We start from the raw sequence: 24,186 nt of genomic DNA, 5'->3' as shown, positions 1-24,186 counted from the left end.
GTTAAATAAATTGGAGAAAAGCTTTCCACCATCGGAGTGCACAAATGCACCTTTCTTTAGTCAGTCGGGTTTGCTTTTTGTTTTCTCAGTTGCATACCTCAGAAGAATTCAGGATCACAACGGAGTTTTTGTGGTTGCTGGCAACCAGGAGCCATCATTTGTGTAGCACCCTGCAGACAGGTGCCCTTCTCCATGCAGGTGCCTGCTGGAAGATAAGCAGATAGAGGGAACACTGAATCATTCTTGAGGAAGAAGTATGGTGTTAAACTTCTCTCCTTACAGGCGGTGTGCTGGGCAGGAGGCTGAGGGGGGAACTGGGAACACACGTGGAGTAAAGGTGGCTGTCAAGTTAGGAGGAGTATGAGCTTAGCCCATTAATTGGATTTTTAAAAATTAAATATGTGCTGCCTGTTTACACAGCTATGTTTTGAGAATTTTATGAGGAGCAAGGTCACTTTTGTTCACCTTTCCTTTCCAGAAGAGTGAATCAGAAAAGGCAAAACAAAAACTGTCGTCTCCTTTTCCGTGTTGCCTTCTGCAGGTTTCAGAAGAATGCTTTCACATGACATGGACTTAGACCTTACTAAACCCTTTTCCCCTTGGCAGCTGTGGTGAGACTTGAGATGGCAACAACTCTCCTCTGTAGGGCTGAGACTAAAGATATATTTAAGAATAGAAGTAGGAAAAAAGAAAAGCTGTTTTTCCTGCCTAATGGATACTTGGAAGACAGGTTTTGATTTTTTTTTTCAAAGCCTTATTTTTCTTGATCTTCAGCATGTCTGTGTGTATCTTTATAACTCAGTGCATGCCGTGGAGCAGCGTGGCTGGTGAGGGCAGCGGCCCTGCCTATGGCTGTTCAGGGGATGGCTGTGGTGACAGATGTCCCACCCTATTGAGTCAAACAGCTTGTGACTCCACCTTGCAGGTCTTTAAGGGTTTGTTGTGGTGTTCTCTTCTGCAGGGGTCGTGCTGATGACTTATTGCTTCTCTTTTTAAAGGATTGCTTTCAAATAAGTTAAAAATAATTTTACTTTTCTGCTAAAATTTCAAAACCCGTTCTTAAATTATTGTCCTGGTTTGTGTGGCTTTACTGTCTTTTTTTTTTTTTAATGTAGTGTAAAGTATATGTAAAGGCTGGGTGACTTGAATAACAAAATCATTTATAATGAACTGTTCACTTCAAATTTGTCTTTATCCAGTAGCCTGAAGAGGATCTATTATGTCAAAATATGAAATTTCAGAATATGTAATTCTGAAATTAACAGAAGCATAGGTGGCTGCTGGTAGGCTGCATAGCAGCTATAGCACCTGCATTTAATAATTTTGTTGGGGAATCAGGTACCGTAACTGTAAGAACAGCTGACTTCAACCATTAACTTCATGTTCTGCATGAAAGAGCAGTCCAGGAAGTTTGTTGTTAAGCATGCAAAACTGTTCAGTCAATATGAATTTTCTCTAAAACTCTAGCGTACATAATCAGTGCTAAAAAGTTTACACAGTATATGTATGTATTATTGATCCAGGACTTGAAGAAAATTATTCCTATGGTGTGACTTTGTTTCAGATTGAAATGCTGCTACTTAATACTGCTCCTCATTAGCTTAATCTTTCCTGTGGCAATGGGTGCATACTTTTGCCATTAGTCTTTCTAGTGGAATTTGATACCTTCCTCTGGTATGATCTGTAAATCCAAGAGTTTACTTACTCTTTCTTAAAAGCCTCTACGTGACCTGTTGTAAAATAAATGGGCTGTATTTAGCCAAACTTCCTAAGAAACTAGTGCTACCTGGTTTATCTTGCATAAATACCATTTGCAAGCAAATGTGATAGTTTAGATTAAAAACTTTGTACCGAACCCTTCCACGTTAGTATGATTATATTTGATTAAAAGCATTGTTTTAGTTCTTTCCACATACTTCTCTTTGAGGTATAGCTTTTCCCTAGACTGCTGACAGAAGTATGTAAAAAGGTTACTTTTTTTCATTGGTCATGCAATTAAAAATAGTAAAACTCTCTTATCATAAGCACACAGTAATGATTATGAGAAACTATATCTACAGTGGCAAGTGGTGTGACAGAAGAGAGAAAGGGATCTGTAGTGAGGAGTAGTTGTGAGGTCCTTGAGCATGCAGTGCAAGCCAGTTGCACAAGATATGGTGGTGGCCAGGGTTGTCTGTAAAGGAGCATCCCTGAGCTGAACTAATGTGCGTCTGGAATGTGTGCCGATATGCAGGGAGACCCTTTCACGCCGCTAAGTGAAAAGCACAACTGTTGAATTTAGTCTTATGACAATTAGGTTTGCCTTTCTTCCTCCTTCCTTGACATTTTACTAGTGTTGCATTATATTGTAATATATTTGTATCTAATTAATTAGCTGCTGCTCTGTGGTCTGAAAAAGAGTGAACAAATGCCTCTGCCTGGCAACAGCTGACTGGTGCTCTTCAATGTTGCGCATTATGCCCCACAGAGTAGAAAATCTTCACCTTGCATGGGGTAGGGATCATCTGGCAATTTTTGTCTAAAATGGATGAGCAGCAGATAAGGTCATCTTTTAATATCTCAGATTTACCTTACCATGCGCTGAAGCAGCGCTCTGTTAGCAAAACTTAGTTTTACTTTTTTCTTTCCTACATGGAAGCTAAAAGCAGTTCTTTATAGGGCACTCATCGAAGCACTCTGACTAGGTAAAAATAAAAGTTTTTAAAGTACCCACTAAAAAAATGAACTCTCTCAATATGGATTTGAATTCTTCTAATAATTCTCATCATTTAAATCTTGAAAGCCTTCTTGATTGTTCATTATGCACCTGGCCAAAGCAGGACTTCCCAGGAATGTGTATGTCCAGGAGGTGGCACTGTGTTTTTGACAGCGGTGATGGTGTCCATGAGCGACTGGCAGCCTCAGTAGAGCATCTCCTTCAGAAGAAGGGCTGGGATGCTGTAGCCTTCTGACTGAAGGCTGCTTTTTGACACTGGCTTTTGTCAAGTACTGTAACCTCCTTTCGTTTTGTATTGAAAATCCCACTGTGTGTGGACTTTTCCAGTGATCTGCTTGGGTGGCAGCAAGGTTGCTGCTGCTTTATACTGGGAAAATACTTCCATCTCCAGGTTTTAATGCCATAAAGGAATTGAGAGAGAAAATAGGAGTGGGGAGGCAATTTCTTTCTTTTCCTGTTACCATGGTAATGATTTTAATGAAGAGCCCTGAAATGGATAGTCCTGCCACAACTCTCAATTGCCATTTAATATGAGTTGTAAAATAAGCCAGTAGAGATGCAACTCCTTTGCTTGTAGATTGTGTGGGCAGACCAGTGTTGCCCTCTCCTTTAGCGTTTGGCAGCACCTTCTTTTGCTCTTTGTTTTTGGAAAAAGCAGTAACTGTGTGGAACCCAGCCTCTGGAGTAAGGCAACAAGCATAGCCTTTGTTTCAACTACCAGCAGTAGTATCTAATTGCTTCTGTCTCCCTAATGGCTTTAACTTCTGTCCCAAGTGTGCATCACTCCCTTCCCAAAGGTGGTCTGGTTCCCAGAATGCTGCCACCAAAATACTTCATCTTTCTTTTCGTATTGCAACAAAGCTGAAATGGAAAGGCACGGAAAGGCTTTTCTAAGTTACCTGAGTCTTATACAGCTGACTTTATTTGCTTTCTCATTTAAATACTACAAACCACTGATCAAGAGTTAGTATCAGACATACGACATTGTTTTTTGCTCTTAAGAAGGCTTTATAGTTGAAAGTAAACATGGATAATTGGAGCACAGAAGTGTATTTGTAAGTGCCCAGGGACTGCCAATAATGTAATAGAAAGTGGGTTTTTCTCCTTTGTTGTTTTACATATGCAATGTATGTAAAAATTCCATTTGGACTAAAAATAATTGTAGAGGGCTATTACATAACATCAGAGGAAAAATGAAATTAAGATATAAAAGAGAGGGTGATGGATATGTTGAGATATAAAAGAGAGGGTGATGGGTATGTTCAGAGTTGACGCGGTGGTGAAATAAGGGAAAACTGTTGCAGACCATAAGGGAAGACTCTCCCCGCTGTTGACACAAGTGATTTGTTTATAAAGAGATAGAAGAGGGCTGTTGACAAAATCAAGAATACCAGCAGTATGTGCAGCAATCTCTGCATGGTTTTAATGGGTAGGGTGTTGATTCTGATCTTACAGCAAATATGAAAGCAGAGTAGCTGTTTTGCTAGTAGGAATAGAGTTGCTAGAGAGCGTTAGAAAGCAAGAAACTTATGTTAGGAGGGTTTGTAAATACTTTTCTGTTTTCCACCAAGGCATTGATTTCTCACATTTCTTTTAGTTTGTTTTTACTTTGATTTTTTTTTTTCTGTTTTGTTCTGGGTCCTGCTGTATTGATCCGTGTCCCTGCAGAGGGCTGCAGTTTTCCTAAGGATGATGCTTTGAATCTAGGGCTGAGTGTTTGGGTACCAGGAATTAAATTAACCAAATGCCTCAGCATATTCAGGGTCTGCATCTACTTTGTTTGGGATACAATTGTCAGCAACACTTGTTGTAACTTTTTATGAAGCGTGTTTCATTGCTAGGACTGCTTTTAATTGTTTGAGCCCTTTTAGCTGCATATGACTCATTATTTAGGTCCATTTAAAAAAAGTTAAAAGCTTGATGGATGCTATGTGATTGCAAGCATATGATAAAAATACATCCGTGAAAGTAGTAGGAGGTAGAGCTAATGCTGGAAGATGTGAAAATGGCCACATGGAAAGAGCTTTTCGGAGCATCATGAAGCTTTGTGTGCATCCTGGCAGTTGTGCCTGCTGCCCCCCACCTGGGTCCCTTTCATCTCTCCTGTGCCCTGATGTTTGCCCATGTTGTGGAAGCTCATCAAATGTTGGGCTTGCTTTAAATACTGTAGAGCTGATATCTCCTGCTGGCTTCCTGTTTCAGAGATTCATGTTCTGTTAAAAAGCAAATTACAATACCTCAAGGGTTTTTTTCCCTTCATTTTGAAATTCTTTAGCTTTTGTCTGCTGTATGTGTGTTTAAGGAACACGAGTTAAAACTTATAAATATGACACACTCAATGCACAGGAAGTGGAAGGTGCGCACGAGGGGGAGGAGAGCGGGACATGCTGTGTTGGAGCTGGCTCCCAAAGACACTGGGGAGCTCTGCCTCCACAGGCATGTCCTCATTCTTGCTGTGTTGCAAGTCATCCATCTGTAAAGGGAGGATACTTTCTCTCTGAGAGTATTATTTTAAGGCTTAGTTAATGCTATATGCCTCCAGTGGAATATGTTTAGTGTATAATTTTTTTTCTTGTTTGTTTTAAAAATAACTGTTTAAGTAGAATTTAAAACCTTCAGCTGATCCAGCTAAGAAGCCCAGAATGCATCAACACATCACTGCTAAAAATAGACTCACTAATTAGGGCAAAATTTATCCCTGTGGATTTCTACAAGCTCTCTTTAATTTCCAATGTGGCTTTTGGGCTTGCATCAGAAATTAATTCATTTGATGGTTTTGTTGTGCATGGTGTTCATAAAAGTGCCGTTATTTCACTACGTTGTGCATGTGACCATTTTCCTTCTATCTAGAGGACCTACAAATTGTACATAAAGACTGATGATACAGTTTCTTATGTAGCATATTTATAAAGATTATCTTTAATACCAGAGTAGGACTAAAATGACTAAATTAAAATATTTAATGTTTCCAAATCTCTCAAGTTCCCATTTAGTATATCCTATAGGCTTTTTAAACTCCTATGTGTAATGTCATCAGTATCATTGCAGTTCTTGGTGCTCAGAAGCATAGGTGCTTGTCTAATAAAAGGGCTAATGTTTTCTTTGGTTGTTTTTTAATTTTGTTTCTTGTAATCCCTGAATTAATCCCAGTCTTGAGAGTCTGTCAAACTCTTAACGATGTTTTTCCTTTAGACCAAATGTTATTTTCTATATAACGTAATCAATTTTCTTCCTAAGAGAGCCTGACTGTAAAGAGGTGGTTCAGCAAAAATGAAATATGCCCAAAAAAATAAAAGCATGTTTATCAGTCTACTTAGAACATCCATACTGGCATTACTAATAGTTCATTTTTTGAAAGACGTGAAAAGGAATAGTACAAGAAATAAAATGTTATTTTTGGGAAAATCTTTATATAAATGATAGCCTAAGGCTGAGAAAAATGAAGAGCTTGACTTTCATGTATTTGGAAAAATAAATCAGTACTGTACCTGCAGTAGAATAAATTAAGTTTAATCTGATTTTTTATGGTAAAATTTCAGATGAATTTTGACTTTGTCAAACTTAGATTATTGCTTCATATAGACACAGTTTAAAGTAATAGTTTATTTTTAGAGGATTTTTGGAAGGAGACAGAACAGGAAAAGGCAACGTACATGATGTCTTCCTCACATGATATTGTACATCCTCTTCCTAACTGTTAATAGTTCTGCATTTGCTAGTACCTGAGGCCATAACCCTCACCAAATCCTTTATCATATATGTTACCAAGGTCTTCCAGGCTTCCGGGAAGAAGAGATTTAGATTTATTCTTCAAGTAAAAAATGTGTGGGGACATTAATTCTTACCATATGGTAAATATACTTGTTAAACTGGATTTTAGCCTTGATCCCATTATTGTGCATCAGCCTTACTTCGTGAGCACGCATTGGAAACATGGCTAATTGAGTATGTGTGTAGTCTAGAGAAGTGCATGGTAAATGTCATGGGGACTCCAGGCCAATATGTTATCCTATGTCATCTTGTAAAGTGTTTGGGAATATATGAGTCTGCTGAACACTGAATTTTGTCTGTCCCCTGTCTTCTTCCTCCTGTGCTTGTGCTTCATGTTTTCTGATAATACTGGTTTGATATGTAGATCTACACTTAAATTTTATGTCAAATAACATGATTTTGAGTCATGAAAATAAAGAGCGTAACAGAATTCCAGCTGTATTCTTGTCCAATAAAAGATACCGTTCCTATCCGCAGGAGAAATAAATACAAACCCCAAAGCACTCGTTTATCAATATCCTGTAGATGTTCAGAAGTTTTGTGCATCACATCTATGACAGCAACTCTTCCTGAGATCCTGATAATCAGGGGGAATTGAAAGGGTGAGACAGCAGGCGTGGTGGCTAGACAAGTGGGCTACAGAGATACTGTCCCATTAGGGAGGCGTTAATGGGGCCACCTTATGAGCTGGTTCACTATAACAGCACTGTCAGAGGTTCATCCCACCCAGGAGGACTGTCTAGACAGTCATTTATTCTGACAGAGGCAAGAACATCAGCGTGGTTGATGGGTGAGTTGGACTCGGCTAGTATTAATCACAGTTTGTCTTTCTCATAGTCTGATGAGTAAATGTACTTTGCTTTGTGAATCTGCATTTGCGTCAGGTGCCTGGTTGCCAGTGTTCAGTTTATGCCAAGGAGTTTCTGCTATATGTACAGGCAAGACAGCAGTGCCAACAGCTATCACCCATGCTATTGGCACATTTTCCCCATTCCATCCATATTTTTGCAGATACTTTAAATTGTTGGTAAAAAAAAAAAAAAAAAAAAAAAGCAAAATTGCAGACAGGGCATGTTTCATCCCTATTTATTAAAGTTACCGAAACGTTTCGTGCTAAGAGCTGTTTTCATCTGTTTGCAAGTTTGCTGAGATTTGACCTTGTGAGGTGTATATGAAACGCTATGTAGTGTAAATTACCTGTTCAGGTTGCTGTGCAGAGTAGCAGGATGTTAAATGAAAAACCCAAATCCCAAACAAACCAGTTTCCAGCTAACTTTCTACACTTTGCCAGCCCTGTTGAGTCAGTGTTGCAGACAGTTTGTGCTGGGTGGTGCTCTGTGTTTTGCATGTTTGAATGCTGATGCCACGCTGGTGCAGAGTGTGTGGGCAGCTGCCAATGCAAGCAGCAGCACCAAGGCAGGAGATGTGTGTGTCCATCAGGGAGGAAGAGGAAATGTGCATCTGATCTGATTTTTTTTGTTGTTGCTAAACAGTGTCTTGTTTTGTTCCTAAACATTTACTGTAATGCATAAATACTTACTTGACACAGTTGTGCTCCTATATATAGAGCAGCCACTTTCACAAATGGTATGGGCTGCAACCAAAGCATTTATAAAGAAGCGTTAAGGAAGCAGACTAAGGCTTGATCTTTCTTGTACTTTGCTTAGGGTTTTGATATCTTCCCATTTTAAAAAAAAAAAAAATATTATTCCATGTAATCTTTAAAACAATATAAAATAGCAAACTTTAGAAAGTTGCTGAAGACAGCAGTTATGCAGGGCGCGTGTCTCTTCGTGTGCTGTTTTTCTTGCTGTGCCAATCTGACTGTGCTGTTGCAGCCAATTCAAAAGCTCAGGAAGGGCACACTTCCTGGATCCCGGCGTACAACAGTATAGGGGATGCAAAAGCAGGGTTGGCATGGTTACCAGCATGGAAACTTGCTTAGTAGGGCAGTATTTGGGATGGGTGCCATGGACTACTGGCTTGCAGATGAGGCTAAAGAACTGAGAATACCCCAAGTCTAATCCTGGCTTTTCCACTCTGTGGGCAGGTTACTAAATCCCTTGGAGACTGTCTTCATCTTTAAATAGGAATAATACCTACCCTCTAGAGGCATTGTGAGGATTTATGTATTTATGCAGTACTAACTGAGTGCAGACCGATAACTGCTTGTACTTTGTGTTCAGCATCAATCCAGTTGTAGTCTAATATGGAGGATACCTTCTTCTTTTGGTCACAATCAGTTATAATTCTGACTTTGAAACGGAGTTCCCTTGCTAAAATCCAAGTACTGAAATCACAACACTGATCTTTTTTCTTTAGTCTCTGTATTTTTCCCACTTTTGCATTCTAAAGAAGGTAAATGTTCTTGTCCGATTCCTGCCAAGTTGCAGTTCTCTAGCCATCACTGTCACAGTGATTACAGTAATTTAGCTTTAAATAAGCTTCTTGGATATGGCCATCTGTGTATGGCTATAGTACCTGTTGTTCAGAGGGTGGTGAATAATCAGGGATAAGGCTTAAGAGAAGTAGTATACCGCAGTGGAAGCAGGGAGAATTCTGTGGCAGGTGACTGGCTTTCCCAGGTCTCTGCAGCCCGTATTTTCCTGCTGGAGGCTGGCAGCGGGGCAGGAGCTGGGCATCCAGACCTTTGGAATGAGTTGCTTAAGTAGATGCTTGATTTGTTGTTGTTGTTGTTGTTGTTGTTGTTGTTGTCGTTTTGCTTCTTTATTAAGAGCTGACAGAACCCTATTCAAAGCAGTTTCCAGCATAACTGAGTAGCTTAGTTTCCCGAAGTGCAGAGGAGGAGAAAAATCTTCGCAGACTTTTGAATGTGTCCTTCGCAGACTTTTGAATGTGTCCGTCCGTTCAAGGGTTGTGAGCAGGCCACTCCCTTCTGCTCCCGCTTAGCCATTGGGGACCGCAGGGACATCCTTGAGAGCAGCATCTCACAATGATCGCCTATGTGCACTGCCTGCCCGGGGACCCGATGGTCGGGTGCCTCGGCAGGAGCAAGTGGCAGCCCAGCTGCAACGATGAGGAGGAGGAACTTATCCCGCTGTATTCCAGCAAAATGGGAAACGCGCACACCAAGCTGCCTGGGCGCTTCAAGAAAAAGTTACTGAGCAAAGATGACAACTCCTTCTGGCCAAGTAAGAAAGACTGGTTCCTTTTTGTTAATCGTTTTGGTCATTTAGCATTGTGTTGCTGTTATTGGGGAAATAAATAAATAAACAAACAAAGGGAAACACCCGTGTTTCTCTTACTCTTCGGGAGGATGAAGGCACTGGGAGCAATTTTCTTATAGAAAGCATGTAGTTCCACTTCAGGAGAGTATAAATACTGTATCCAGTGGGACCGCTAAGTTGATACAGGATGACTATCTTTGTGTATGGGATGGATCTATGTTTGAGAAGTCTTAAGCAACTCACTTTCAGTTCAATAATACTCCTTTTCAACAAAATGATAGGTTTAGATGAGTGGAGCTGTTGACATGGCATTCTAATTGAAAGCCATAGAAACAATCAGTGGATGAAAAGGACAGGAAAAATAAGGAAAAGATCTAATAAGACTCAAAGATGCTTAATGCAGTTGATGAGTACTTTTTTTTTAAAGTCTGCTTTTGAATAAATGTAGGTCTAAGGCTATTTTCCCTCTGAATGTGAGAAATTTCTGGAGTGTGTTAACTCTCTTTTTTTCTTTTTTTTTTACATCTATACAGTTTCAAGTTTCACTGGCAAGTACAGATGGGAAATAGGGAGAGAATGGGACAGACAGTGGTAATATTCAGCTGTTTTGTTTTTAGCCTCATTGTTTGCTGTCCTTTTTTTCCTGACCACCTAAGCAAAGGCACCCAGCTGTTTGTGGAATGGTTGCTCAGAAAAGGTGATGGGGGAGAAATTTCCCAAGACAAAGAAAGCTTTTCCTGCAAAAGCCAGCTGGCTGACTATGTTGCACAGGCCCTTTTTTCTAAAAAATGAATATATTTGCAACTGTACTGATTTGTCCTTTCCTCATTAGTCTCACGCTGATAATCTGACAATGGCTAGTTATTACCAGCAATTGAAAAAACACTGCCTAGTCACACTATGCTCGCACTGATTAGTGAAAGCACCAGTATTTCTGTTTTCTGTGTTACAGGATTCTCCCTCTAGTGCTAAGCCAGGTTCGTTTGATGTCGCCTGCTGTGGGAGTGTGATTTACCACAGAGGCATTCCAGGCCTCTTCCAAGAGAAAGCAATTTCTTAAAACCCGGGGAAAGAAAAATACAACTCACCTGCTGGATTTTTACATTTTAGAGCACAGTGTCTGTTCTGGTTCATTCAGAGGGGAAAATGAAAACGCTTCCTTTATGTAAAATTATATAGCCTCTTTACTATAGGACCTGGGGAAATCCTGAAGAGGCTGTGGCTGCCTGGAAGTGCTGGGGAACAGCTCCAAGGATGCTCTGGGGGAGTTGGACATGTCCCCTCTCTGCCCCAGCCAGCTGGGGGGGGGGATGATTTTGTCTCTCTTGCTGGGTGACAGGTTAGTTCATTCCTATATAGACATGACGTTCCCTTTCAGAGCTGGTTCTTGTAGTGCCCTCAGAGGTGTTGCTCTGGCAGCTGAGCTCAGGATGTTGGGAGCAGCCACTCCATTTGAACCTGCTTCTCAGGAGTGTGGAAATGAGATTGAGGAGCATAGGTAGGGCACTTGAAATCCCTCCCTGCTGTCTTTGTCCTTCTTCTCTGCACTGTCTGCAGGGAAAAATGTTCATCCCCTGTCTTCCCCTTTCTAAAATGCACTTCAGAAGATGAGTAGAGACAGAGGAATGGGGAATCATAGAATCATAGAATCACCAGGTTGGAAAGGACCCATTGGATCATCAAGTCCAACCGTTCCTATCACTCCCTTAAACCATGTCCCTAAGCACTTCATCAACCCGTTCCTTGAACACCTCCAGGGAAGGTGACTCAACCACCTCTCTGGGCAGCCTGTTCCAGTGCCCGATGACTCTTTCCATGAAGAATTTTTTTATCCTCCAGCAGATCCACACTTCCACCCAGCTCAGTGTCATCCGCAAACTTGCTGAGGGTGCACTCAATGCCTTCATCCAGGTCATTGATAAAGACATTGAACAGGGCTGGACCCAGCACTGAGCCCTGAGGAACTCCACTTGTGACTGGCCTCCAGCTGGAGTTAACTCCATTTACCACCACTCTCTGGGCCCGGCCATCCAACCAGTTTTCAACCCAGGAGAGTGTGCGCCTGTCCAGGCCAGAGGCTGACAGTTTCTGAAGCAGAATGCTGTGAGAAACTGTGTCAAAGGCTTTACTGAAGTCCAAGAAGACTACATCCACAGCCTTTCCCACATCCAGTAGTTGAATCATTTTGTCATAGAAGGTGATCAGGTTAGTTTGGCAAGATCTGCCTTTTGTAAACCCATGTTGACTGGGCCTGATCACCCGATTCTCTTGCATGTGCTTCATGATAGCACTCAAGACCGCCTGTTCCATGACTTTCCTCGGCACTGAGGTCAGACTGACAGGCCTGTAGTTCCCCGGATCCTCCCTGCAACCCTTCTTGTAGATGGGCACAACATCAGCCAGCCTCCAGTCTAGTGGAACTTCCCCAGTCAGTCAGGGCCACTGGAAGATGATGGAAATGGGTTTGGAAAGGACATCTGCCAGCTCCTTCAATACTCTTGGTTGGATCCCATCTGGCCCCATAGACTTGTGGGTGTCCAGCTGGGCAAGCAAGTCTCTAACTGCCTCCTCTTGGATTACGGGAGCCTCATTCTGCTCCTCTAACTCCTGGGTACACAGAGGGAACAACTTTCCTTGCTATTAAAGACTGAGGCAAAGAAGGCATTAAGTACCTCGGCCTTGACCTTATCCCCTGTCACTGTTGTTCCTTCTGCATCCAATAGGGACTGAATATTCTCCCTAGTCTTCCTTTTCTTGTTGATGTATTTGTAGAAAGATTTTTTATTATCTTTCACAGACTTGGCCAGTTTGATTTCTAGTTGGGCCTTAGCCTTCCTGATTTTTTCTCTGCATGATCTCACTTCGTCCCTGTAGTCCACCCAAGATGCCTGCCCCTTCCTCCAAAGCTCATAGACCTTCTTCTTCTTCTTTTTGATGCATCTCAAGATCTCTTGAACAGAGCAGTACTTATGTTACTACAGTATTAGAAAGAGATAGTAAATACATGCTGATGATCTTGGATCTTCTTTGCATTTAACAAGTTTGGAAACTGAGACAGAGGGACTGGTTTTTTGAGGGTGGTTTTTTTTGGTGATTTTTGTGTTTAAATAGCTGAGTCGCTCCAGGGCACTGTCCAGTCTTTTCTTGGATGAAACCTTAATGACTTCTGAATTTACATTATGTGTGCAAAGACGAAGCTGGCAAACTTTCGTGTAGCCAAAGGGTGTGATGTGGTTCCTATATACGCAGTGAGAGTGTCTGCTCTCCATGTCCAAATGCATTCATTTTTTATTGTTGCTTCAGCATATTGCTAATGAAGAGAGAAGAATTCAATTTAATTCCATTTAATACTTTAAAAGTTGTATGCATGTGTGTAAATGCATTCATTTATAATACAGCATTTAGATAAGCAATTGAATTGCTTGACTTACAGTCTACTGAAGCTTTTAAATGCAATTTCTGGCTCCTAACAACAAACTTTTACATGTTTCAGACCAAATTAATCACCATTTCCTTTATATGGCGTTTCACTGGTGTCTGGTATGACCACATGCATTTTGATTTTTCTTTTTGAATTACAGACTACTGAAGTTTCAGTATTTAACATTGAATCCTTGATACAGTGAATGGCAAAAATCAGTTAACCTCTTTTATGCCCAGGAGAACTTTTTGTGCTTCAGTAGTGGTGTCCCACTGCGACACAAACAGTGTACATGTGGGACACCAGCGCTGCCCTGCTGGCTCCCTTTCCTTCTTACTCATTCCATAGAAACAAAAAAATGGCAACACAATTAAGCCATCAGTTAAAAGTGTTGTTTGTGGGACAGGTGCTATTTCTCTTTGAGACAGGGAGGCTGCTTTGCTTTTAAACTCTGTTAATGTTTATTTTAAGGAACAAAAAGTGTTTAAGAGTGGAAGTGCTTTCTGGGACCAGGTCAAGTGATAACTGCACAGCACAGCAGGGGATTATTGGCTGAGCTTTATCTCTGTTGATAAAGGCCTCCCTTCGGGGTCCTTATCGAGCGTCATGAGAACTGGGCTTGGAGAGGTTTCACAGTGCTGATATGCTCCGCAGAAAATGCCCCCAGTACTGTTATGGTTGTTTGAAAGCATAATATATTCAAATTATTGAACTTCTGGCAGGCTGAGAGAGCATCCTTGCTGAGGGGACCTCCATGGTCTGCAGCAGTAATCGGTGCTCCTGCTCACCTTACAGCTTCCCTGCTGCAAAATATTCAATATTCAAAATATTTGTGGTGTGATGTAGCAGCTCTGACAATCAAGTGGCCATGTTAGGATTTGGTGGTTTTTAAGCTGTAGCAATTGTTCTGATAAAAATGTTAAATGAAAGATACTCTGAAGTGGAGGGAATGCGTTACCAGGTTGGCCTCATTTCAGCATCCGTAGTGCTGTTTCTCTGCTGTTCTTCACTGCCAGATTGATTGTAAAGTAAATAGACAGTGTAGGATTAAAATAAACCAGAGTTCAGCAATACATCCATCCTTTAACAGCCTGCCTGCCTGCCTGCAAGAGAAATGGTATTACAGAGGTGGAGGGACCATCATGTGTTCATTCACCATTACACACAAACTCAGCAGCAAAGTTAAGCTGAGGTCTTCCATTGACCAGGTTTGGCAGCAACGCAAAGGGCTTCATTTGGTTTAAATGCCTGCTGAATTGGAGCCTATTGGCAGCCACTGCTGCTGTGAGAGGCTGTCACCTACTCTGGGTTATAGCATTGCCTGCCTCTTCTTATCCTCCTTGCTGATTCATATTTTATCAAATTCGCAATTTAAAGATGTGGTATTCTGTTGCTAACCTAGCTTAACTGTGGCATCTGTTGGCTTTTTGTGATGATAAAGCTCTGGTAAGGATTTTGGAGGTTTTTCCTTTCTTTTACAGATGTGGGTGGGAGCCAATGGCAGTATCAGATTACTTCTAATGTTTGTTAAACAGTAGCTTCAGTTATTGGCATTTTTTTCTCAGTGTTTTGTTGCCTGCTAGCTCATGAAAGGATGCTTTCTTCTTTTTCATTCATTACTCTTTCAAAGAACAACAGCTACATCTTATCTGTGAAGCTGAGACCCTTGTGTGTGATGTGTGTTTTGTGAAAAACATACAAAATTTGAAAGAATAATAAATCTATTTATAAATGAATAGGATATTCTGAACCAAATTGGATATTTTATTATTCACTATTTACTATGGCATTTTTCCCAGGTTTCTCTTCTAATAGCGATGAGATTTAAATTTCCCAATTAAAGGATGTTATATATATTTTAAAAAAAAAGTCAGAATCCTTTCAACTTGGGAGGATTCATCCTTTGCCACCTTCTTTAGCTGTGTGGAAAAACAGACTGAATTGCTTTCCATTTCTGCAGATTCTGGGCTGTTTGGAGCACTGAGCAAGCCTTTGTGGCCTCTCTTGCCCTCCGTGACAGAAGGGCTCAGTCTATCATGGTGAATGACTGGGACTGCTACTTACAGAGCCTCATGCAAATGACTGGCCATCCTCACTTCAGCTTTATCTGCTGCACCCAGCTCTTAGTGTAACAGCTGACATATCGGATTGCATCAGATAAAGCTGGGAACTGGTTTGTTTTGAAAAGAGAAAGTAACTTTAATATGTTTTTTATTATGTGCCTGAAAAAAAAAAAAGAGGGTTGTTCCCCTTTTCTCTCAATGTTCTTAGCAAGGACTTACCTTATGCCTGAGTTTTCTTGGAAGTTTTCTTCATTTGTCCAAAACAAGGCACCAAAACCTTGCAAAGGTAAGAAACGTGTCCAGGCATTTCAGTCCGTGTCTTGTATTTTCAGCTCATCCTGCTTCACGTTCCCCTGTGTATGCCATAGCAAACCTTTTCTGGCCAGGCATGCGGATCAAGATCTAGCTCTTGATCTCCTATGCTGTTGACATACAGCTTATAAGCCCTTTTGTGAGTCAGACAAGAGAGTGTTGTGGCTGAAGGAAGGAATGAAGCAGAACTTGGAATATGCTGCGTATAAAGAGATTCATGTTGGGATGCTGCAAAATACTTTGTAAGTGGATCGGTAATGTGAGCATGAAGGCCTTGGTGTGTTGCCTTGCCGAAAGAAAACTCTTTGCCAACCTGGCTGCTCACTGCTAGATGTGAACGTGCGCTTGCCAGTGCAAGGAGGTGCTGGTGGTAGACGCTCCATGCATTCCTCTCTGCCTGCAAGCAAGATGAAAAGCTGTGTATGGCACTCAGGAGCACAAGGAAGAGGCAGGAAGGTTTTGGTATAAAGCTCATTAACCTCACTCAAGTACATTTTGAGGAGTCTGAAAAAAAAGGGAGTTCAGAGACATCATTTGTATAATGTTTCCGACAGTTGCAACAGGGAGTGTCTGCTGTAATTAAGGAAGTGGAGCAACATAAATGCAAATCCACATGTGAGACAGGTGAGATTGGACAGCCTTTGGTAGAGGATGGTGATTAATGGTAGACTGAATAAGCTCTTCCATGCTTAATTTGATTAAAACTCCTGGGGTTTATGGATGGTGGAAACAGTATACTGGCAGATCTTACTGGAAGTTGCTTTATCTAAAGCAGTGAAGTCAAGAAATGGTTTTGAGTGCTCTAAGAAAATTAGACTCAGATCAGATTAAAGCTGAAACACCACGAGGAGGATGTGAAACTCCACAGAAAAGGACCAAGCTTTTTAAGGGATGCCTTTATCAGCCTGTCTAATGGAGTCACACTAGCAATCACAAATGGGCTATGGCAGCATTATCAAAATCCATTTTAATATGCCATGTTTCTTACTGCATCCCACACTCCTCCAGGCCAACACTTTGAGATAAAGTGATAAAAGGCAAACCAGGTTTTATACCTGCAGTGCGTTGGCTTGTGCTGGAGGAAGCAGAGAAGGAAATTCTCCAACTAACAAGGCAGATATTCATATCATCCCTTCTAGAGCCCACTTTTCAGGACTGTGCAAATTGGTGACTTCCATCTATCTCTGGAGTCATATTGTGTGCCTGTGCATACCAAACTGTGGTGGCAGAGGGCTTTTGTAGTTTTTTGTATGTTTTCAGCATTCTTGCATCAGAATTCCTCCTGGAGACTTGTCTCTTTTGCTTAACCTAATAAATGTGAAAATCTTCAAAGGCTTCCTTGCCACTCCCTTTTTTTTCTGTGTCAACTGCTCCTCGAACAGTATCATTTCCCTTGTGTTTTCACACACTGTAGGGAAGCCAGAAACTTTAATAATGACTGCTTGCAAAAAGGTATGATGGTACGTTGCCTTGCGAAAACTTTGATTTCCGAAGTATCATGTTCAATGCTTTGTGTATGGCATGTGCTGCTCCAAGGTGAATACAGGTAACCTGCTGTGCTGCTTTTGCAGAGCTCATGGTAGGTGGTAATGCAATGGTTAGAATGCTACCATTTCTGTGGTGGGTATGATGACCTCCTATATTGCACTCAGCAGGAGCAATATGGGCTGTGCAGCATACGGCTGGTGAGGGACAACCAGAAAAGGGCACACAGCCCCTGTGAGGTACACAGGCTCCCACTGAGGCACAGGCAAAGGGATCTGACTCTGGATGGCAGCTCCTGCAGCGAGACCTGAGGAGACCAGACTGGTAGGGCATTGCTGCCACCCACTCTGGGGCCTGCTCTCAAAGAGTTCAGGACTGTCCCTGAAATGTCTGTGTGGCTCTAACAACTTTTATGGGAAATGTCATTAAAAGTCTGATAGATTACAACAGATTCTTAGCCCTCTATTGTTTCCCTGCCCTAATCTGGTGACAAATAATTGAAAAAATGTGCACATTGCTTGATCCTCAAGATTTTCAGACCTCTGTATAAACACGGTTACAGATCAACTCTGCTTTTGCCCCATGTCCAAAGCCACTCCGTACTATGGGCTCTGATACTTGCAAAGTAAAAGTGCGCTTGTCTTCTGAAATCCATCACTTCTCTTCTTAACTTGGGTTGTGCAGACATTTTGGAGGTAAAGCAAATTTGCACTTTTCTGGCATTGCAGCAGGCAACATAAAAATCTGGTTTACAGATACCTTGTAGTGTTAATAAAAAAACCCCAAACATGTTTAAAATAATCCGAAATGCCAACAGCCTTAGTGACATTTAAGCATGAATGATGCTGTCAGTTCATGCACAAACAAAAGCGGTACATCTTAATCTGTCTAATTACACTCTAACATGCAGACCAGCTGCTACTGTGAACAAAAGCAGTTGATCACACCATTTTATTAATTGCATATTAATTGCCACATTCATGTTAACCATATGGGAGACAGTGGAGTGGATTGAAGGCTACTTAGTGGTGGAAAAGAGAAAATGAACTGGCAGAGTGGTAACTTCAGAGAGCAAATCTCAGAATGATAGGGTGCCGGAGCTTGCTACATAGATCTGGTTTTAGAAGGAATTTTTATTTTTACCTCATGCTAAATTATTGTATTTAAAAGTGAGAGGGATTTGAGTAGGAAGAACCGTGTCTTGCATGATGACTGTATATTTGTGAAAGTACTACTGTTACCAGCACGTTGGTACTGAATTTGTTCAGCAATTTGCTGAAGGCAGCCTCCCTGGCACGTGGCCGTCTGCCTTTGTCTGCCTGCTGTGCATCGGATGCACTCGTGCTGCCTGGAATCACTTGCCACCACAGCAAGGCTGGAAGAGCCAAAAGGAGTACAAAGCATGCTGATTTTTATACTTTATGCAATTTTGCTGCAAGTTTGTAGTCTTTTTAGATAATGGTAGTAAGTCTTGAGTTTCTTAGAGTGAAAAATAAGAACCTTGACACAGGTGGGTTACCTGGTGTAAAATATCTACAGCAAAAAGCAAACAGTAGTGGAGTGGCCACGGCATGTATCTGGCATCAGATTACCTTGTAGGATGTTGAATGATGCTTTCCCTAAAATTGAGAATTTAGAAAACTGGCCTCAGCTTATCTTTTTCTTTTTTATTTTCATGATGCATGAATGCAGCAGCCACTCTCGGAGCAGTTGTGTCGGGCAGCAGGTGGAGGGTGGGAGGACATACACAGGGACTTCTCTCCTGTCACGGCCAGACTGACATTATCATGGTCTATAGAGCAGCTTTTTTAGTGAGGCTGCAGCACTGCTGTCTCCTGCCTCCAGGCAGTTGCTGATGGGCACCCACAGCAAGGACAAATTATATGATACGTGCAAAGGAAGCTTACCAAAACAAGACAAAAAACCCCACACAAGGTCCACCTTGAATGTATTTGCTCTCTTCCTTCCTTCACATCCCATTAGAAAGGATAGCAAAGCCCAGTGCCATAATTTTTAAGCTGATGAAGGGGCAGCAAGTTTGGTAGGAGGAAGAACCAAGGGGAGCTCATTGCATTCTCAGAAAGCAAGCGATGAATTAACGGCAGATCAAATAGAAATGTGTCTAATTATGTGATAGGAATGCGGGACTGGGCCTGGAATATGCAATGACTTAGAGAATTTGGTCTTGTCAGGTGATTTCAGTGCCTGCTTGGGTTTTCTAGTCAGTAGTTCAGCATTAAAGGCTTAGTCCTACCTCGTTGCCAACAGATGGCATTTTTCTTGGATTTTCTAAATGTCTCAAAAGAGCTGCGATTCAGTGACATTGGCTATTTTTTAAAAAAGGGGAGGGAGGAGGAACAAAAGTTTTGTTTTCATTAACATACTGTGCCCCCCCAAAAGAACTCTGAAAACATTTTTCAAACTGCATTGGAAAGGACAAAGGGAGGCACAAATATTTCACAATTAAGAAATTACTCTTAAGCAATTGAAAGGTGGATTGGATCTGATCTATACTAAGAGTATGCGGCACAAACCAAATGGTAACTGCCGTTTGTATGCCTAAGCAGAAGCTGGGGCAGAGGAGTGGTTTTCTTGTTTGGTTTTTTTTGATCAGAAAAATGCTTTAAGTGGCTCATCACAATTACATCTGAATTTGTGCTGTAATACACTGCAGTGGGATCTGAATTATAGGGATAATGCATGATTGGAAAGACACAGCTTGAATTTTGGATTGCAAGCAGTGCCTGTCATTCTGGCAGTTACAGAAACAGCACCTGATTTGTGAACTGACCGGTTTGACCTGGAGTCATTGGAAAAGAATAAATATGAAGCCCCATGACGCCAATTCTCCAGTTACAGCAGACAGGTACTTAATCGGCCTCCCCGTGTCTCCTGTGCATAGGCGGGCAGGCAGGCTGTGGCCAGACTATTACTAATTTAAAGGCCAAATTCCCCAAAAGTACTGCTTGTGGCTGTTAAGCTACAGCTCCTGGCTTTGTTTGGAAACTGTTTTTCAATGTGCTGGGGACCATCTAGGTTACTGGTGAGGTTTTCCCCATCAGCTGAGCATGTACTTGTGTTGCTGGAGACTAGGCTTCTGGAGGAGAAAGAAATGCTTGTAAATACTGTACTTGAAAGCCAAATTATCTAAGTGTGATCTTTTTCCATTGGAGTGCTCAGCTACCCACTCTTTGAGTTACCAGTGGCCACATGCTGCTCATCCTGAAGGTCTCGTCCACCGTCCGTCTGATTTCTGACCTGGGCCACAGTGACTTTGGGAAAGCTTTTTCCTCTGCTTCAGTGCTGTCATTTGTTTGTCCATGTGCCTTTGGGTATTTTGATACAGAGTTTAAGAACAGGGAATTTTTACACACAAGGCCTGTGGAGCACATTTGTCATTGCCCAGAAGCATCAATGGAGGTCTATGAAGCCATTTCTCTGCACTTTCACGGTCTGTTCCAGGGAGGGCTAATTAAACTTGTAGTTGGGTAGTTTTGCCAAAGCAAGTTTGGCACCTGTCCTAACTGAATGATCTGGTTGTTCTCAGCATCAACTTTTAATTGTTGTGGCCCTGCTTTTGTTTCTTGGATGTTTGCCACAAACTTGGTGGTATGCCTAGACCAGGAGCAGTGGGTTGCTGTCTGGTGGGTGGGAGCTGGTCCCCAAGCAGATGGTGGTAGCAATGTTAAGTTAAATAATTAATAGCATCAGAGAAAAAGACACTCCTTTGTGTCCAGTAGCTGAAGGTGAAAGTGAGTTTTGTCCTGTGTGTGATGCTAACCTTGTGCTGTTAGGTTTAATTAATCCAAAGAGGAGCAGGATGCAAATTGTCCTGACATAAAAAGAAATATTTTCAAAGCCTATATGAATGCAGTGTTTTTAACTTCTTCATTCCTGGAGCAGACTGTACACTCTATACAGAATATTAGGCATTGCAGGATGTGTCAGATAGTTTTAATGAAGTTTCAACTATGTTCTTCAAACTAGACACGTTTAAAAAAAACGAAAAAAAATGTAAATTGAGTTTTGATGTGCATCAACATAAATTATTCCTGACATCCCTGAAAATGCTGGGATCCTGTTTGGTGATGCTTATGTCTAACCTAAGTGGATTGGGATTGACGTTTGTTTAGTGCATTGCAGCATCCTTAAAGGGTGCTGAAGTCTAGAACTGCTTGTATCATTACCCATAAAGATTGGAAAAAGGAAGAGGCTTCCCATGCATACTACATACTGCAGAATAATTTTGGGAAAACACAGCTGTGGTTTTATTTACTGTTTTTTCTGTGGGTGTAAGTCTTATTCACATTGACCATGTTGCTGATCTCCCACCTCCTTCTTTACATTTGAATCCCATCTTCTGCTCCAAGGGTCAGCTCTGCACTGGAGCTGGCAGCAGGTTTCCCTATTGACTCTTCCAGACTTTTAAAATCGGGCACCTCCTCTCTTCTCAGTTACCTGGTAAAATGCTGTCCCATTCCAGTTCTGGTATATAGCACAAGCTGTTAGTAATTAACAGTGCTCTGGACAAATCTGTAAACCAAAGCTGAATTTGGATCATTCTGTACAGATTAAAAATGTAGCTGCTGGGATACACGGTAGTTTTATCAACTGTCTTGAGATGCCAAGTTGTTTGCTTATTAGTAGTTTACTGATATTTCTCTGCCTTGTTCTTACTGTCATCTTAATAACAGCTGCTGGGAAGTATCAGGACTGACCAAGCTGGGCGGATTCATTGATTGTTGCAAGCTTATTGTCTGGGCTCGAAAACCCATGGTATTTCTGCACAGAAATTTATTTTTAGGTTCTGCATAGATATGCCTATATTTGTTTGTGTTGTGTCTCCGCTCTGATAAGGTGTTGGAAATCTCAAAATTGCAGTGCCTCTCCTATTGTCAACATGATACATTTAGAAGCTCTTTCAAAAATATTGTAGTTTTAGTGTCAATAATGTTAATCTGAATTGTGGATGCATGCTTGTGTTTCAGTTGACCTGAAGTGAGATTTCACCACTGGAAGGTTACTCCAAAGATGTGACATTAAGTTATAAAATGTGTGATCTGTTTGGAGCCAAAATGGAGGTGATGGCACCATCATTGCATGCTTTTGAAGGTTTTCATATACAAATAGTGAAAGTACTGCAAGAAATATTTCTAAAACTAGCATCAGCTGTCTCAAGTTTTAAACTTAGACACCTCCTTCAACTTTTCCAACTTTTACTTCAACTCAATATAAATTTTTCCACAGTTCATATTTGGTGCTAAATGTGCAAACCAAGGATACCAAAAAAGACATTTTTTGCTATTAAAAATTTAGTATTTTTCATTTTAAATGGCATATATTAAACCCATTGTCATGTTGCAACTTTAATGTTTGTTCAGTTTTTTGAAGTTGTCCAGCCATAGTAGGGCAAGATTACTTTTCTATGTTAAGAAAAACTGTAGATATCTGCAATAGGGATCCTGTAGAAAAAAGTAGGGATCTTCTTTCCCTTTCTGACCGGAAATGGAGGCAGAAATGTAGACTGAATGTGGGAGAGAAGCAGAAAAAGCAGCCATATTTTTTTTTAATTTCTTTTTGTGGATTATCTGTTGATGAAGTAGATGATGATGCCTGTTGTTTGCTTAAGACCCCCCACATACTTATTTACTAAAACCATTGCCAGGATATTAAAAGTCATGATAGTGGTGTGCTCACTAGTGCTTTCTGAGGACGTTTGGTGGCAAGGCACCTTTTTTAGAGTAGCATTGTTTAAACTGTTAGGTGCATTTTGCCAGCAATCCAAAGAAGCAGAGTTAGACGGAGCATTGTGAGGTTTGAGCTACTTGTTTGCGTATGGTTAATAACAGGGATGTTTTAATCTCTGACACTTATAAACAAAAAAGCAGTAACGCAATTTTAAATTGGCATCCACATTACACATTTTGGAAGTTGAACCAATTAGCAGTATGAATTTAGGAGGCTATTCTGTAATTTTAAAGACTTTATTGAGAGCCTTGAGAAGAAGATGCTTATCAGATGAGGGTCATGTTAAAATTTATTTTCAAAATCTATTGGTATTTGATCATGTCTGAGATTCACGGGCCGAGGGCCAGCCAAAGATGTTCCATGGAGATGCTGTGGTACAGATGTTGGTTCAGTTCTTTCTTTAGAAGATTGAAACGGGTCACTGAATCCCACAGCAATATAATTATTAGGTGACTGTTATGTGAACTGTATGCCTTACTCTAGCTGGAAAATACTGTTTTCAGGGCAGTTTGTGTCATTATTTAATTGAACATACACAGGTTTTCAGATTTCCTAAAAAATCTTAGAGCTTGGAGCTTTAGGGACAATACCAAATGTCACAACTTGCTGGAATCTGTTTCTTATTTGTGAACCTTAGCTTTCACTTATCATTTTACTGTTGTGTTGTGCAGATAATCTTTTTAGGGGAGGTTTTTGCAAGTTTCTGACTGAGAAACAGAACTTTTTCTTCAGGTTGTTGTGTTGAGACAGTGAGCAAGCACTTGGTGCTTGATTTTGATATGAGCAGTTTATTGAGTTTATTAAGACAGTCAGCAGAAAGGAAAAAAAGAGCTGCCAACTCCTTAAACCAGGATAATGCATATATAAATAACAGTATCCCAAAGAACAAACTTGGGTGGGGGGATGGAGAGAAGCTACAAGAATTCTTTGTGTGATCTTTAAATAAGTGAAGTGAGTGGGATGCGTGTCCCCTTCACGACACCCATAAGGAGAATGCAGACTGAAATTAGTTGAAGATGTCTGGATATTAGTGTGGATCCACAAGTGCACAGCTGCCAAAGATGGAATTACAGGCTGAACTGGAAGGCAGTTCAGAACAGAAGTTCAGAAATGGCATTTTTGCAGCCTGTTTTGTTGGTTTTTCTCCCATGTCCTACAGGATGAATCAATGAGAAGGCTTATGCAAACTTGTCTGTTGGGTATTTTTTCCATCACTGATTAGGAAGAAAACCATCTTCCCTACGGCGCATTTTCAGGGCAAATAAGTCAAGACTTCCTAAAGACTTAATGTATTTGCTCCAGCCATTTTTGATCGGTTCTTCGGAATAAGCCTAGCATAGGAGCATTAGAGGTGGATTTGGAATTTAAATTGAGACTATTTCCTGGTGGAATTTTAAAAGGGTCTTCCTAGGGGGAGAGAAAACTACTCTTGGTTGCCCTAGCTGGGATTCAGGAAAGGCCAAAGGATTGTGCCCTGCAATT

General features: G+C 41.1%; 1 protein-coding gene across 13 annotated transcripts in view; it reads left to right on the top strand.

The window, feature by feature from the left end:
* Nucleotides 1–24,186, top strand: part of NHSL1 (NHS like 1) — a 183,027-nt gene that overhangs the window by 102,246 nt on the left and 56,595 nt on the right. The window contains exon 1 of one of the 13 annotated variants that reach the window (XM_054062563.1): nucleotides 9,354–9,639. The exons of the other annotated variants lie outside the window; for them this stretch is intronic. Within the exon in view, the coding sequence (XP_053918538.1) occupies nucleotides 9,441–9,639 (199 nt within the window). The 5' untranslated portion in view covers nucleotides 9,354–9,440. Of the gene's footprint in view, nucleotides 1–9,353; nucleotides 9,640–24,186 lie in introns of those variants that run through there. 13 annotated transcript variants of the gene reach the window in all.

The sequence above is a fragment of the Cuculus canorus genome, chromosome 3, assembly GCF_017976375.1.
Source record: "Cuculus canorus isolate bCucCan1 chromosome 3, bCucCan1.pri, whole genome shotgun sequence".
Classification (NCBI taxonomy): domain Eukaryota; kingdom Metazoa; phylum Chordata; class Aves; order Cuculiformes; family Cuculidae; genus Cuculus; species Cuculus canorus.
The sequence above is the reverse complement of the archived record's forward strand: the minus strand, read 5'-3'. Positions and strand labels throughout refer to the sequence as shown.